A 16,424-nucleotide genomic window follows, 5' to 3' on the forward strand; every position below is an offset into this window, starting at 1 on the left:
AAGCCCTGGACTCTAACATGGGTGTGTGAAAGGCGATTTAGTTACTTATTTGAAAGGCAGAGTTAGAGAGAGAGATGGAGAGACAGAGAGAGCAAGAGATCTTTCATCCATTGGTTCCCTCCCCTAAATGGCTGTAACATCTAGGGTTGGGCCAGGCTGAAACCAGGAGCCTGGAACCCCATCTGGGTCTCCTACATGGGTGGCAGGGGCCCAAGCACTGGGGCCATCTACTGCTTTCCTGGGAGAATTAGCAGGGAGCTGGATCAGAAGCAGAGTAGCCAGTGCTCATATGGAATGCTGGTATTGCAGCTAGCAGCTTAACCCACGGTGCCACAATGCCAGTTCCATGTAACATAATTTTGCAGTAATACGTGCATGTATTTAAATGCAGATTTTGAAGGGTATCTCCTCAAAGCCTGTTTCAAGGGACATCATGTGACAAAGCAGGTCATGTGGCCCCTGCACCATCCTCGTGCCTCCAAACACCACAAGAGTGGGATACAGGAACAAAGTGGCCACGTTTGTCCTAGAGCTGCACTGTGGACCGACCGGCCACTCGTCATTGACCTGTGTCCAGTGAATTTCATTCCTGTGTTATTTACTGATTGGCACCTGAGTGCTGGCACTGGCCTGGGCCTGGGGTTGGGGGGACAGGGAGGGCTGAATCGGGTGAGGCCCCTGCTCTCAGGTGGAGTTCTTAGACTGGTTTAAGGAGGTGCCTGCTCCCAGCTCCTCTGGCTCCAGCGTGGGAGGGCAGCCCCCGCAGCCCCTTCCTGGCCCTGCCCATCCCCCTCTTTGCCTTCCCCTCTGGCCCCAGCAACTGTGCTGAGGACTCGAAGCACAGAGGGTGGCTGGGAGGGCTGGTGAGAGAGGACCAGGCCAGACCTGGGGAGACTCCTGGGGAGGACCGAGTGACACGAGGGCGCTGTTCCTTGTTGGTCATTCTGGCTGTGTTGTGGTCCTTTCCAAGGGGACAGCAGAGTCTCCCAGCATGTGTCTTGCAGAAGAAAACCAAGGCAGAGAGGTTGGTAGCCTGGCTGGCTTCCTGGGGTGTTTTGAGGCTAGCAGCATCAGCCCCTGGGAGCTGGTTGGAAATGCGCAATCCCGGGCCCTGCCCCAGACCTGACTCCGAATCCGCCTCTACGGAGACCCTAGGGGACTGCCGTGTACACAACAGGCTGAGAAGCCCCTCCCGCCCCAGCCATTCCTATCACGCACGCTGTTTGGATCTCCGGGGATCCTGCTTTACCCTTGCAGGTCGCCGTGCGAGAGTGTTGTGTCCTGACCTTCTGTCTGACACGGTGCCAACAGTTAGCAGACATTACTTTGTAACAGCCTTGGCTGTTTGAAGCATGTAGTTATTTATCTATCTCCTTGCTTATTTAGAGAGTGCTCCTATTCATTGATTTACTTCCCAGATTCCACCAGGGCCAGGGCTGGGCCAGGCATGACTTTGGGAGCTGGGAACACAGTCCAGGTGGCAGGGACACAGTTAGCCATCGGAGAGAGGAAGCTGGAGTCTGGGGCTGGAGCCGGGAATTGAACCCAGGCACTCCGATGTGGCATGTGGGCGTCCTCACTGCTAGACCAAACCCGCCCTGATGTGTGTATGATCTTGGCTGCTCACAACAGCCCGAGGAAGGAAATTCGATCCTTATTCCTTTTCTTAGATGTGAGCATGGAGGCATAGGGAAGAGTTTGTTGCTGAGGGCCCACAGCTAGTGAGAGGTCGAGCTGGGATCTGAACTCTGACAGTCTGGCTCCCAAGGTCCTTGGGGGAAGGAGTCACTGGCAGCTGTGCTGAGCTGCGTGGGTTTCCCCTCAGCCCTGCAGTGCGGGGCCCTCTTTCCACGTGGCCCACACTGATGCCCTGGGTGTCAGGCAGGCCCTATGGCCCAGGAGAATGCCTGTGGCCCCAGGGGCAGGTGTGGTGGCAGGGGCCTGCTTGCTTACTCTCCCCAGCCTGAGGTCTTGGGTAAGGAGGTTGCAGGTGCGCCTGGCCTCTCTTTAGCAGGAGGTATTGTGGGTAGCGTGCTTAGCTAGTGAGCCTAACAAGTGTCAGAATGAGTCCCTCATTGTTGTTACTGATGATCAAGGTTTGCAGTGTTTATCTCAGGGCCATGGGTAGATTTCATTCTCATTGCTTCATATTAATTCATAATTTAATTCATATTAAACCTGAAGCCTTCATCGTCTAGGCCCCAAGCGCTGAATTAGAGGGAAGGATGCCATCCATTCTGGTGGTCCCGAGGGGTTAGGGGTAGCTGACAAATTCTGCTTTCCCCTGGCCTGGGACCCAGGACTCTGGGAATGGGGCACAGTCATCCTGGACCAGTGTCTGCAAACAAGGCCTGGTGGCAAGCAGCTCGCTCTCCCTGTTTTATGGGGAGGGAGACCCTCTGGCCCAAAAAGAAACCCTGGCCTCCCCAGGGTCCCACAGCAAAGTTGAGATGAAGCAAGACCCTGGTGTCCCTGTGTACCTGCCTCCTTCCTGGAGGGTGCCCTGGTTAGGAGGCCTGGGGACGAGGGTGGGGCCTTTCCCTGATGGGAGGGGAGGCAGAGGAGGTCTAAGGGAGTGAGGGCTGCTCTCTGGGGTCTCAACACCCCCTCTCCTCCTCTTCCAGGGTTACCATCGGTCCAACCACTTCATAGCCACCCAAGGTACCTGGCCCCTCTGTCCATGTATGCCCCTGTGTGGCCCCAGTGTGCTGGAACCACCCTTGCCTGCCTGCCTACCTGCCTGCCCGTCTGCCTCTCTGATCCCCACTCTTTGGGTCTGTTGAAACCTGGCTCTTGCCTTGGCACGTTTGTCCCCTCCTTGTGCCTGTGTGTCCCCATGTGATCTGTGCACCTGAAGCTCCCGGGCCAGCCCTCTGTCTCCAAGGTGCTGCACGCATAGAGTCAGCCAGGCTCGGTCCTCGTGGGCACAGATTGTACCCCTGGGTCTGGTGGCCACCTGGTCCATCTGGCTGTGTGTCTTTTTCTCTGAGTGTCCATCTGCCCATCCCCCTAGGACACTCGCCTTGTGGATCGAGGGTCTGACCCTGTAGGCTAGCCCTTCCGCCCTGCCTCCTGCGTCCCATTCAGGATACCTGGGGCCAGGCCCTCCCCTGGTACTACCCACAGCCAGGGCACTGCAGGCGTTAGTTGGCAATGGTGGGGTATGAGTGGGGTGTGCACAAAGCCCCCACTGGGGCCCCGGGAGCCCTTGGCCTGGGTTGGGTGGAGCTGGGTAGCAGAGTGCGTTGGCCCTGGGGCAGGGGTCTCGCCTCAGGAACAGGCACCTCTGCGCCCCCAGGGCCGAAGCCGGAGATGATCTACGACTTCTGGCGCATGGTGTGGCAGGAGCACTGCTCCAGCATCGTCATGATCACCAAGCTGGTGGAGGTGGGCAGGGTAAGCTGCAGGCTGGGCTGGGGGGCGTGGCGCGCCCTGGGAGGTGCGGGGAGCGCCTGCCGAGTACTGTCCTGTGGGCACGGCAGGTGAAGTGCTCGCGGTACTGGCCAGACGATTCAGACATGTACGGGGACATCAAGATCACACTGGTGAAGACGGAGACGCTGGCCGAGTATGTGGTGCGCACCTTCGCCCTGGAGCGGGTGAGTCTCCCTGTCCCCTGCCCCCTGCAGGGCAGCCCCCACCCCAGCGTAGGCAGCAGGGGTGGGGGGGAGGGCACTGGGGCCTTCCTGTGCACGGAGGCTGCTGGGTAACTTGGTGGGAACACCGTGGAAGGACGGGAGGGAAACTGTTTGCTGGGCACTGCAACAGGAAGTTAGGACAGTGAGGATGCTGACTTCAGCTGCCGCGTGTTGGCTCTGACTCTGTGCCTGGGCCATGCACCGGTTCAATCCTGGGAAGCTCTGTGGGGTTCGGTGTTTGCCATTAGCCCATTTCACAGACAAGGCAAATGAGGCTTGGAGTGCTTGTGTCACTCACCAGAGGCCACGATTTGTGATTGGCAGGCAAGACCTGTGTGTGTTCCTACTTGATCTGCCCTGTGAAATCCTCAGAGGCAAGACTTTTCCCCTTGAACTTAAGGCTGGGAGAGTCGTAGTGATCTCTGCTCGCACGACGGGCTGGAGGTGGAGGTGGGCGCTGAACTGCATACGTTTGGGCACTGGGCTGACCCCTGGCCACGTCCTGCACGATCTGTCTGCCCTCCTGGCAGTGGCATCTCCCATCCGAGACCGAGTTTTCCTGCTGCACCCGGGACATAAACCCCCGCCTCCACCAGGGCGTTTGCTGTTGCCGTCAACTGAGATGCTGTAACGACGTTCTCACCAGAGTGCCTGGCATGCAGCAGGTGTCTAATAGATGCTGCCAGTGCCTCTGTTACTGCTCTTGTCTCCACAGAGAGGCTACTCCGCCCGCCACGAAGTCCGCCAGTTCCACTTCACAGCGTGGCCAGAGCATGGCGTCCCCTACCACGCCACGGGGCTGCTGGCCTTCATCCGGCGTGTGAAGGCCTCCACCCCGCCCGACGCGGGGCCCGTTGTCATCCACTGCAGGTGGGAGCTCCGGGAGTCCCAAGGAGAAGAGGGGCCAGTGGCGGGCGGGGAGGTGGGTGCCAGCGTGGGGCTGGTTCAAGGTCCCAGAAGGGGACTAGATCATCCTGCTTGGAGACAGACGACGCGAGAGAGGCATGAGCTCCCAGAAGGCCCTTTGCCCTTTGAGCTCTGACTCTGAGGGTGGCCTTCTCCTGTGCTACCCCTTGGCCCAGGCGCTGAGGAGGTGCTGGTGACCCCGAGGCTGGCAAGGTGCCGGGCACCATGGGGTTCAGTCTGCTGCCATCCGGCAGGGGATCATTGCACACCTGCTGTGTGAGGGTTTGGTCTGGGGGCTGAGAAGGACTTCAGCTTCTGGTTACAGCCCTGGTGGCCTTGCTGGTCCCTTGGCCGTGACATACTCTGCAGCCCCTGTCTTCTCCCCGCCCCCTCCCCTCTAGTCCCCGCTCACCTAGACTGGCACGGTGACCCAGCTGCCTTCCTCTCTGTGTTCTGCCTCCTGTCTGGCTCCAGGTCTTCTTACCTCATGTATCCCAGCCCTGCCTGCCCCCAGTCTGCCTCCAGAGAGCTTAACCTTTAACCTGTGACTTTGGCAAGTGCCCTGGGCCCACCAGTCCACGCCTTCCCTCCTCGTCCCGGTTCCTGTGCTTGGATTCTTCTCAGATGCTGGTCTCCCATGGCAGCCATGTTCTCTCTGCCCTGCCACCCCCAGCCAGCCTCTCTTTGACTCTCTCTAAAGTCTCTTTAAAATACCATTTTTATATTTATTTTATTTGTTTTTTTTTTAAAAAGATTTTTATTTATTTATTTGAAAAGCAGAGTTAGAAGCAGAGGCAGGCAGAGAGAGAGGTCTTCCATCTGCTTATTCATTCCCCAAATAGCCGCAATGGCTGGAGCGACACCAATCTGAAGCCAGGAGCCAGGAGCCTCTTCCGGGTCTCCAATGTGGGTGCCAGGGCCCAAGCACTTGGGCCATCTTCCACTGCTTTCCCAGGCCACAGCAAAGAGCTGGATTGGAAGTGGAGCAGCCGGGACTTGAATTGGCGCCCATATGGGATGCTGGCACTGCAGGGAGCAACTTTATTTGCTATGCTACAGCACCAGTCCCTATTTATTGTTTTAAACACTTATTATTTGAAAGGCAGAGGTAGAGAGAGAGAGAGAGAGAGAGAGAGAGAGAGAGAGAGAGAGAGAGAGATCCTCTATTTACTGGTCTCCTCCCCAAATGACTGTGATGGCTGGGGCTCAGTCAGGCCAAAGCCAGGAGCCAGGAACTCTACCTGGGTCTCCTGCAGGGGTGGTAGGGGCCCAAGCACTTGGGCATCTTCCCCTGCCCTCCCTGGCACAGCAGCAGGAAGCTGGATTAGAAGTGGGACAGCCAGGACTCAAAGCGGTGCTCACACGTGCATGATGCTGGCATTTCAGCAGGTGGCTTCACCCACTGTGCCACAACACGAGCCCTGAAACGCCATCTTTTTCAATAAAATAAAGTAAAATAAATTTTTAATAAAGTAACATAAAACTGTTGATACATAAAATACTTAAAGTGCACACTTGAAGCACACACTAGGTGCTAGGTGCACACGTGTGCAATAGCCAGCTCGACCCAGGTCGGGGGACAGCACGTGACCCTGGCCTTCGGCTCCCAGCAGCCCCTGGAGCCAGGCTCTGCTCTGCCCCCATTCCCTCCCCAGCAAACACCATCCTGACTTCCAAACCGGAGGCCGTGTTGAATGTCTCTGAGCTTTGTAGAAGTAGAATCATGCCCTGCGTGCTGCTCGCTGTGTGACTTCGTCCCCCCAGCCCGTCTGCAGGGCTCACCCGTACCACGACATCTCACTGTGTGAAGAGCTCACGGCGTGCGTGTCCCTGCTGCCGCTGGTGGCCACTGGGGTTGTTTCCAGTTTTGAGCTCTCGTGCGTGGCGCTGCTTGGACCTCCTGCTGCGCGTTGTTGGCGGGGTGTACGCAGAGGAGGGGGGTTGCCGTCGGTGCGAATATGCAGCCTTCGTGGGCTCTGCCGGTTTCCCAAGGCAAACCCGGAATCTCCGTGTCCCCTCTGTCCACTCCTGCCCCCTCTACTCTGCTCCACCTGGCACTGGGCAGGAGGCAGACCGCACGTCCAGCACAGCTGAGCTCCCAACAGGGGGCGTGTTTTCATAAAAACCTGCCTGGAGTGCTGAGAGCGCCAACGAGTGGGGAGGCGCCTGGGTGTGAGAATGGGTGTGATGTGTGGGGTTCTGAGGGATGTGCAGGAGATGGTGGGTTGTACCCAGGAGGAAACATCATTCTTGCCTAGAGCTGTGAGTGTCCTCTGTCCCTCTCTCCTAAGTTGCTCAGCCCAGCCAGGCTGGCTTCACCCCTGCCTCCCGTTCCCCTCCCCTCTGCTCCTTCCGGGAGACCCATCCCTCGCTCTGTCCTCTCTGTCCGTTGACTCCAGCGCTCTTCCAACAGCCTGCTTCCTGGCTCCTTGCTCTGTGTCCCTGTCTTCTGTGTGGTGTCGATGAGGCTGGGGGTCCCAGTGCCCCTCCCCCCTGCTTCTCCTTGGTCCCACGCTCCCTGCCAAGGCTCTGATGGGGGCTGGGGCCGCTCTGTCTGCAGCGCGGGCACCGGCCGCACAGGTTGCTACATTGTACTGGATGTGATGCTGGACATGGCCGAGTGTGAGGGCGTCGTGGACATTTACAACTGCGTGAAGACCCTCTGCTCCCGGCGCGTCAACATGATCCAGACCGAGGTGCGGGACCCAGCCCCGTCCCCACCGCTTCCCTAGGACCCGGGTCTCTCGTGAGCTGCTGGGCTGTCCTGGGCGTCCTTCCCAGGATCATCCATGAACCTGGGTTGTCAACCTCTTGTGTGCTCCCCAAACCCAGCCCCACTGCAGCCAAGAAACTCAGGTTCACATTCTTGCTAGACGTGTGACCTTGGCTGTCCCTCCCCTCTTAGAGCAACATGGGTGAAGGTCGTTCAAGTAGGGTTGGTCCAATCCATGCCTTGGCCTTGAACTTGCTTCTTGTCTCCTTCCCCTCATGTTCCCATTGCAGGAGCAGTACATCTTCATCCATGATGCAATCCTGGAGGCCTGCCTGTGTGGGGAGACCACCATCCCTGTCAGTGAATTCAAGGCCACCTACAAGGAAATGATCCGCATTGATCCTCAGAGTAATTCCTCCCAGCTGCGGGAAGAGTTCCAGGTAGGGGATGAGCGTGAGTGTGTGCAAGTGTGAGTGCATGGAGATGTGAGGTGTGTGTGCAAGTGTGAGTGCATGGAGATGTGAGGTGTATGTGCAAGTGTGAGTAAATGTGTGTGAGCCATGTGTCTGCATGTCTGTGTATGTGTGGTTAGTGTGTGTGCGTGTGTGTATGAACGTGCTGTGTGTGAATGTGAGTAAATGTGTGTGAGTTGCGTGTGTGTCTGCATGTCTGTGTATGTGTGTGGTTAGTGTGTGTGCATGTGTGTCTGCATGTCTCTGAGTGTGTGCATGTGTGTGTGTGCATGTGCGGTGTGTATGAGTAAATGTGTGCGAGGTGTGTGCGTGTCTGTGTGTGTGTTCTGAGAAGCCCTTGGCACTACAGGTGGACTGAGCAGGAGGGACCAGCCCGAGTCCACAGCTGAAGAGACAGCCGTGGTTATGAACTCTGGTCCAAATCCTTAACCTACGTGAGCGCTCGTGTCCTTTTAACGAGTCAATCTGCTCTCTGTGCCTCAGGCTTTTTGTTTTTTAAAGAATTATTTTATTTACTTGAAGGGCAGAGTTACAGAGAGCGAGAAAGACAGAGAGAGAGAGAGGTCTTCCATCTGCTGGTCTACTCCCCAAATAGCCACAACAGCCGGGGCTGGGCCAGGCCGATGCTCTGGGTCTCCCACATGGGTGCAGGGACCCCAGCACTTGAGCTATTTCCACTGCTTTCCCAGGCCCTAGCAGAGAGCTGGATCGGAAGTGGAGCAGCTGGGACATGTACCAGCGCCCATATGGGATGCCGGCAGTGCAGGCGGCCGCTTAACCTGCCGCACCACGGCACCGATCCCTGTGTCTCAGTTTTGTCACCCAGGAAAGAAAGACAGTTAGTCCCCCATGGCGTTTGTACTCTCAGGATTCTTTGAAGTGATGAAAATCCCGCTCTAGGGTCTGAGGGCGGTGCAGCTTCTGCTCTGGCCGCATCCGAGGGCTCAGACGATGATGCCGGCACCTGGTCCCTGTTCACCCTTGGTTCTGCCCCTGGTTCTTGGCTCCATTCTCAGATCTGCACCTGGCTCCCAGCAGGACGGGTCCACACGGTGCCATGAAAAAGATATTTTCTGCTCCCAACAGCCCCAGCAAGGGCCTGGCCCTGGCTTTCATATGCCGAGCCCTGAACCAGTTCCTAGGGCCAGAGGGATTGAACACACTGATGGCCCAAGGCTTTGGTCATGTGCCTGAGGGGCTGGGCCTCTCCCGTGCCTTACCATGTCACAGGAAAACTGAGAACCCGAGTGGTCACTGGGTGGGCAGAGACCCCAGGCGTCTGGTGGGATGGCAGGTGCTGGATGCCTGCCTCTCCAGAGCTGGCACGGGGTGACCTCACAGGAAGTGTTCCTGCTGCCCCTGGGCAAAGGGTTCAGGTCTGGAGGGTCCTGAGAGGCCGGGGTTCCCTGCGAGGGATCCCCAAGAGCAGGAGAAGGAAACTGAGACCCTGTGACTTTAGACAGAGGGTGTGGGAGAGGCCTGAGGCCATGGCTGGGCTTAGTACAGATTGCGTAGGTCCTGCATCCTGTTGAGACAAGGCCTGTGACCAAGGAAGGGGACCCCTGTGCCAGGCCCTGGGTTGTGGAGGGTGTGGGGTTCAGGGCCCTGTGGCGGGGGCACCGAGGAGCTGGGAGAGCACCCTGCCTCCTGCATCCCGAGCCCCACGTGTGCCAGGCTCTGCTTGGTGCTTGCTGTTTTCTCACTTGAGCCCTCCAGCGGCCCCACACGGTAGGCCCACGTTCTTCCCATTTTACAGTTGAGAACATTGAGGCTGAGAGTTGCAGGAGCTTGTCTAAGGTCGTGTGGGTGGCAAGGAGGCAGACAGCTGCCTCCAGGCCCTGCACAGCCCGGACACCGGAATGCTGGGCCCCTGCCTTCTGTCCCTTCTCCCTGGATCTCGGCTGCGAATCCTCAGCCCGGTGTCTGTCACGGGGGAGCATGTCACGAGGCCCTCCACCCCCTGCCCCGCAGACGCTGAACTCGGTGACGCCGGCGCTGGACGTGGAGGAGTGTAGCATCGCCCTGCTGCCGCGGAACCGCGACAAGAACCGCAGCATGGACGTCCTGCCGCCCGACCGCTGCCTGCCCCTGCTGCTCTCCACCGACGGGGACCCCAACAACTACATCAACGCGGCTCTTACAGACGTACGAGTGGGGCGGCGGCGGGCATGGGGCGGGGGCTAGGGACTCCCCTCCTGGCAGCACTGGGCAAGGTCGGGAGCCCAGGGAGCAGAGCGGAGGGCTGGGCTGGCGGTGGCCTTTGCCCGTTCCGGGGACCAGGCCCGTGCTGTGGCCCCTCCCCCCTGCTCACTGAACTTCCAAAGAGGAGGTTGAGGCCGGTGCCCCCTCAGGTATTAATCAGAGTTCAGGCAGGGCTGTCCCCAGGCCCAGACCAGCAGCTCCTGCAGTAGGGGGAGTGATTCAGGGGCTTTGGTTGGGAGGCCTTAAGGTTTGGGGCTGGGACTTGAGGCCTGATGTCCGGAGCCTGGGCAGCCGTCCTGGAAGATAAAGTGCAGCTTGCTCTGGGGCCTGGCCTGCCACGATGACTTCCTCCCGGGTACCGTCCTGGCTCTAAAGGCCCTCAGCCCAGGGGCCCCGCCTCCCCTCCCATGTGTGGCAGCAGAGCAGAAGGTTGGTGCTGGGGCTGTGGGGGTTGAGACGCTGCCGTGTGAGGGGGGAGGCTGTGGTAGTCCCCCCGGCTGCCTGCCGCGAGCGGACATGTAGGTGTTACAGCTCAAACTTGACTTTGGACTGGAGGCCAAGGGGGCCATCCGTGCACCAGCCCCTCCTGGTGTCAGGGACTGACCACTCTGAGTGGCAGGAGCAGGGCTGGGTAGAATGCGTGCCTTCTGGGGCAGGTGGGCCTGGAAGACAGCGGGTAGCAGGGTGGAGCCAACTCTATGGAGCTGGGCAGGGCCGGGTGTGCCGTCCCCGGGCGTCCTCCCACGCTGAGATGCGAGGTGGGGGTGAGGGAGGCCCCTGACAGCAGGTTGTGGGCAGGCGGGACTTCCGTGGCCTGGTTCCTGGCCGAGAGCCCTTGGGCAGCACGCTGTAGGCTGGGTGGGGTTTCCCAGGCTGCTCACTTGGGAGAGCGGGGCCGCTGTCACCCAGTCTGCTGGAGCGTGGGGGGTGTGTGTGTGCTTATGCATGCATTTGCATGTGCGTGTGTACACGCACACACATACACACACATACACACACACACACACCCCTCTGTTTGCCCAAAGCGGCTGGGCATGCTGCAGGACCCCCGAGGGGGTGGCAGAAGGGTCTGGGGAGATTGTGATGGAACCTCAGGTTCTGCGGCCTCCCTCCCAGTCCCTTCTTTGGCCTCACTGTGCTCATCTGGCCACGGGCGGCCGAAAGGAGGCTTTCTGAGGGTGCCGAGAGTCTGAGCTGCAGAGGATGAGGGGCAGCTCCCTGGCCCAAGGGTGGGGATGGGCCCATCAGCTAGAGAGGTGCTGAGATGTTCCTGCCCCCTTCCTGGGGCCCTTCATGCCTCTGATGCCTGATCACAGCCACTTGGGTCCTGTTGGTGCCGGAGCCAGAGGCCCTGGTTATTGGGGGCCAGCCTGGGTCAGATTGGGGTGTTCGTAGGAGCCCTGTTGGGTAGGAGGCAGGCCTGAGCTGGGCCTTGAGGAACTGCCACTCTGTGAGCATCAGGGAGCCCTGTCCCCGGGAGCTGGTAGACTGGCGAGGGCCCTTCCGTTCCAAAGCATGGGGCAAGGTCAAGGCCAGAGCAGGTTCCTGGAACCTGTGTCAGCCCCTGGGTTGGAAGGAGGGCTGGGGTTGGGGAGCAGTGTTGTAGGAGAAGAGCTCGGGAGAAGGAGGGGACAGGGCAGGAGTGGGGTAGGGCACAGCCCCAGGGCATAGGCCCAGGCTCTGACGGGGAGAAGCCCGGTGCCAGCCTGCCCAGGAGGACAGGGTCAGGAGCGGGGAGCAGAGCCCGTGCCTGCCACGTCTGGGGTGCTCGGGGTGCAGTCCGTTGGAGTGGGAGGGGACCTGAGGATTGATTTATTCAGAAATATTTATTGAGCCCCTACCATGTGCTAGGCAGAGGCCATATCCCAGAATCTCTGCTCTCCTGAACTGTGTGTGGGGGGTTAGGGTGGGACAGTGGGTAAATAAATATACAGGGTAGGGTCTTGCACTGGAAATTCTACAGAAAACAACGAGGCAGAAGGAATGTGTGGTTTGGTTTTTTGTGTGTGCGTGCGTGTGCACGTATTTTTGATGAGGCCGTGAAGAGGGCCTCTTTGAGGAGGTGACAATTAAGCAAAATCCCAGAAGAAGCGAGAGCGAGGGTGCGCCATGCAGATGTTTGAGCAATTTGGTCTTGGTGCAGAACCAGCAGGTGCAGAGGCGGTGAGGCAGGGAGCAAGGCTGGCCGGCCCCCGCCGCCCATGCTCAAACGCCCCTTGCCACGCACAGGGGAACCTGTGGCTGTTTCGTTCCCAGGGCTAAGGGCTTGGGTACCCGAGGTCTGGGGGCCCACCTGGTCAGCTCAGGCCTCCGTGTGCCAGCCAGCTTCTGAAAATGGGCCACTGCGGGCAGCCTGGTCCTGTGGGGCCCAGCTGTCCATCTCGGGGTGGGGGGCAGGGGAAGACAGCCCGTGGCAGGACTGGGCCACCACCAAGTCCCGTTTCCCCGCAGAGCTACACGCGGAGCGCGGCCTTCATCGTGACCCTGCACCCGCTGCAGAGCACCACGCCGGACTTCTGGCGGCTGGTCTACGACTACGGGTGCACCTCCATCGTGATGCTCAACCAGCTGAACCAGTCCAACTCCGCCTGGGTGAGCCCCCAGCTCGGCCACTGCTTTGCTGTGTGACCTCGGAGAGTCCCACTCCCTCCCAGGGCCTCCCCTTCCTCGCCCGTAAGGAAGCTTGCGGCTCTCTGCTGAGCACCTGCGGAAGCCGGGATTCTGCTTTGCTCTTAGCATCTTATTACAGCCTCCCGTGACCTGGGCGCAGGGGCTTCAGGCGGGAGCAAGAGGAAGGCGAAGACCCGGAGACCTCTGCACTCTGCAAGGCCGCAGGGCTGGGGGGTGGCAGAGCCGGGCCCACGCTGGGCTGCCTCTTTCAGGGCCTCTGCTTTCTGGTGGCTCCACAAAACTGCCCATCTTGGAGACTTTGCGGGAGAGGGACAGCCAAGCCTCCTGTTTTCTCCTTGGTCCTTGTTGATTTCCCTCGGTGAGCCTCTGTTTCGTCTCCGTAACACGGACCTGTGCTGCCGGGGTTATTGTGAGACCAGGTGCTGGGCCCCAGCGCGTGCCAGGGGTGGAGATGAGGAGGGTGGCAGTCACCTCGGGGCCTGGGCTCGCACTGGCTTGGTGACCTCAGCTTGGGGGCAGCCCCTCGGACCCTCCTCATTTCCCTTCCGGGCTCCCAAAGCTGCAGCGCCAAGGAAGTGTAGAGGCTCTGCCTAACCACGCCCCCGGCACCCCAGCCCTGCCCCAGGAGGCCAGGGAGATCTGCTGTGGACCCAGTGCCACAACCCCCTGCCGGCTGCCTGGGCGAGCCGTGGTTACCTGCGTTCTTTCGAGTCTGGCATTTGGGGTTGATGACCCAGGACTGCAGGGTGAGGGGCTCCAGGCACTTGGGGGGGGGGGGCGGTCTGGAGCAAATCTGAGCTATAGAGGAGCCCATCCCTGCTACGGTGGAGGGGAGGGCAGAGGGGCCTCTGTCACCCAGCTGTGACATCATTCTTGGTTCACTGTTTGCCCGTTCATTCAACCAACATCTCCCATGGACGGGACCCGGGGCAGGAGTGGGTGCTGAGCTGAGTTATGCCCACCTCTGTCGGGAGGAAGTGAGAGACGAGGTGGGGGTGGGGTCCCGGGGTGAGTGTCCCCGGAAGGAGACAGCCTCATGTAGGCGTGTGTGTCTGTGGATTGTGCACACGCATCCGGTGAGCACGTTAACGTGTGGATTCCCCCCTGCAGTGCGGCAGGAGGCAGTGCCCTGTTTGCAGGGTTCATCTTGGCTGATCTGATTGGTGCAGGGTGCCCAGGGGGCGGGCGTGTGCTGCAGTCAGATGGTGGGTGCTGGGGGATCCTGAAGGGATCTGGAGTGAAGCTGTGTGCAGCCCCGGGGTGGGTGTGACTATGGGAATAGCCCCTGGCCTGGCTCCGCTCAGCTCTCCTCTCTCCACACCCGTGCCCCCAGCCCTGCCTCCAGTACTGGCCGGAGCCGGGTCGCCAGCAGTATGGCCTCATGGAGGTGGAGTTTGTGTCAGGCACAGCGGATGAGGACTTGGTGGCCCGCGTGTTCCGGGTGCAGAACGTCTCTCGGGTGAGTGGTCTGGGGAGCCCCGGGACGAGGAGCTGGGCAGAGGCCGGGGCAGCCTTGATGGTCCTCTTGAGTGGCCCCGGCGCCGCCCACGCCCTCAGCTGCAGGAGGGGCACCTGCTGGTGCGGCACTTCCAGTTCCTGCGCTGGTCTGCGTACCGGGACACGCCTGACTCCAAGAAGGCCTTCCTGCACCTGCTGGCCGAGGTGGACAAGTGGCAGGCGGAGAGCGGGGACGGGCGCACCGTCGTGCACTGCCTGTGAGTGCTGGGGCGGCCGAGGGCAGAGGTCCAGCGGGGGGGCCCGGGGCCTGCCTGGGGGGACTGGTCTCAGTGCTCATTTTGCGCCCTGCTCTGGGGGCTTTGGGTTGCTGCTTTGCTCAGTGGCTTTCTCTTGGTTGTGCTGGCCACCTCCCTCAGAATCCGTACTCTGAGTGTCCACTGAGGACATGCCGGAGTTGGTCCTGGCCTCTGATCCGCCTCCTTAACCCACCCAGTGGGCCTGTGGTCACCGCTCGCAGTCTGCTCCTCCTGTTCTGTCCCCTAGCCCCGCCCCCTGGCCCCTGGACTCTGCCCCTTCCTCCTTGGTTGCCCAGCCCCGCCCCTCCAACATTGAGCTCCACCCCCTCGGCCTAAGCTCTCCCCCAGACCTGTGGTGTCTCTTAGAAACGGGGGCGGCCGCAGCGGCACCTTCTGCGCCTGCGCCACGGTCCTGGAGATGATCCGCTGCCACAACCTGGTGGACGTTTTCTTCGCTGCCAAAACGCTTCGGAACTACAAGCCCAACATGGTGGAGACCATGGTGAGGCCGGTCCCCGAGCCCAGCCACTCTGCCTTCTCGGCCGGCCTGGCCCCGGGCCTCAGCGCCCGCCTTCCCCTGTCTGGTCCCTCCCCTGGGCCTTGAGTCTAGTCCCTCAACGTCACAACTTCGCCCCACTGCCCTTCTGCCCTTCCCCCGCCGCCTCTAGGGGGCGCTCAGCCTCTGACCCCTTGTCTTCCTCTCCCCAGGATCAGTACCACTTTTGCTACGACGTGGCCCTGGAGTACCTGGAGGGGCTGGAGTCGAGATAGCAGGAGGCCCCTGGCCTGAGGCGCCCACCCCGCACTCAGGGCCAAGCCCCTCTTCAGGACTGGCCAGGAAGACCTGTGCGCTCGGCTCAGCTTAGCTCAGCCGCAGCCTCCATGGAGGAAGCTCTGGCGCCCACGATGCTGGGCCAGCTTGGTGTCCCTCCCACTGCGAGCCCTCCACTGCAGCCCAGGGGCAGGCGTGGGCCAAGGACACGCTTGGCAAGACTGCAGCCCACCCAGCCTCGTGGGGCCTTGCAGGCCTGTGCTGGAGACTGGCACTGCCTGCCAGTGTGACGGGGCTCAGCAACCTGCTCTGGGGGATGCAGGCCAGGCCGCTTGCTGCCATCCAGCCCTCCACAGAGATGAGTGGGGCCCTGCAGAGCCCCAGGCCGTGGTGTGCACCCAGCTTGCTCCCTCTGCGTGCAGGTGGAGGGCGCCCTGGGGGTGGCATCCAGAATCCAGTCTGGCCCAGACCCTGGGAGTCCGGGGGGGTGGGGTAGGGGCTGGGCTTGCCCGGATGTGCCCATCCTCCCCCAGGGGGCAGCAGCATCCTTCTGTGCGCCCCTGTCCCCTCCCAGCCCCTGGGGTGTTCTGCTCACCATCTCTGCCCACTCAGCTTCCCTGACACATGCTATGAACATGCCTGACCCAGGCTCTGCCCGTCGCTGCCTGCCCCGAGTGGGCTTCTCTCCTGGCTGCTCTTCCTGGAAGCGTCAGGCCTCACCACCGCGGTCCTGCGCAGTTGGAGCCGGTGACCTACTGCAGGGCTGCACCACAGCCTCTGGGCTCGGGGCCCCCGTGGCTCCTGGCCAGGCTGTGGGGGGAGGGCCAGCCCCAGAGCAGGGCTGTCCGGCCCTGGAGTTCAGAGGGAGGTTTGGGGGTGGAGGCTCAGTGCTTTTCTTGACTGACTTTGTTATTTTTGGATGGGCGGGTGTGCAGTTCTCTTTACAATGGGGCGAGCCACAACCCCATCCCGTGCCTCAGTTTCCCCATCTGTAAACTGTAGATACGACTACTGACCTACCTCGCAGGGGGCTGTGGGGAGGCAAAAGCGGACATTTGTAAAGTGCTTTGTAAATAAACTGCTGTCTGAATGCCACCGCGCGGCCCTGTGTGTGTCTGACCGACCTGTGTGGGGACCTGCCCCCAGCCTCCCAGAGCAGCCGAGGTCAGAGGTCTGGGTTCTGGTCTGGCTGTGGTTTTCTGCTCTTAGCCTGGTGAGAATGTGACCCAGGGTCTTTGCACTTGTTAGGAGTGGTTCCCAGGGACCCTGGGCATGGCTGCCTCCATCCAGGCCTCGGAAGCAGTTCCTCAGGCTGGGGTTTGATCTTGAGACCCT

At 60.5% G+C, this 16,424-nt stretch overlaps 1 protein-coding gene across 1 annotated transcript in view; it reads left to right on the forward strand.

Moving 5' to 3' along the window:
* The window catches only part of PTPRU (protein tyrosine phosphatase receptor type U), an 87,390-nt gene extending 71,213 nt beyond the window's left edge, over window positions 1–16,177 (forward strand). The window contains exons 19-30 of the mRNA XM_062190829.1: window positions 2,625–2,661; window positions 3,299–3,396; window positions 3,483–3,599; window positions 4,354–4,508; window positions 7,105–7,240; window positions 7,548–7,697; window positions 9,702–9,875; window positions 12,384–12,524; window positions 13,897–14,022; window positions 14,121–14,278; window positions 14,684–14,819; window positions 15,026–16,177. Coding sequence (XP_062046813.1) covers window positions 2,625–2,661; window positions 3,299–3,396; window positions 3,483–3,599; window positions 4,354–4,508; window positions 7,105–7,240; window positions 7,548–7,697; window positions 9,702–9,875; window positions 12,384–12,524; window positions 13,897–14,022; window positions 14,121–14,278; window positions 14,684–14,819; window positions 15,026–15,088 — 1,491 coding nt within the window. The 3' untranslated portion in view covers window positions 15,089–16,177. The remainder of the gene's footprint in view (window positions 1–2,624; window positions 2,662–3,298; window positions 3,397–3,482; window positions 3,600–4,353; window positions 4,509–7,104; window positions 7,241–7,547; window positions 7,698–9,701; window positions 9,876–12,383; window positions 12,525–13,896; window positions 14,023–14,120; window positions 14,279–14,683; window positions 14,820–15,025) is intronic.
* Window positions 16,178–16,424: the final 247 nt, after the last annotated feature.

The sequence above is a fragment of the Lepus europaeus genome, chromosome 5 (genome assembly GCF_033115175.1).
Source record: "Lepus europaeus isolate LE1 chromosome 5, mLepTim1.pri, whole genome shotgun sequence".
NCBI lineage: Eukaryota > Metazoa > Chordata > Mammalia > Lagomorpha > Leporidae > Lepus > Lepus europaeus.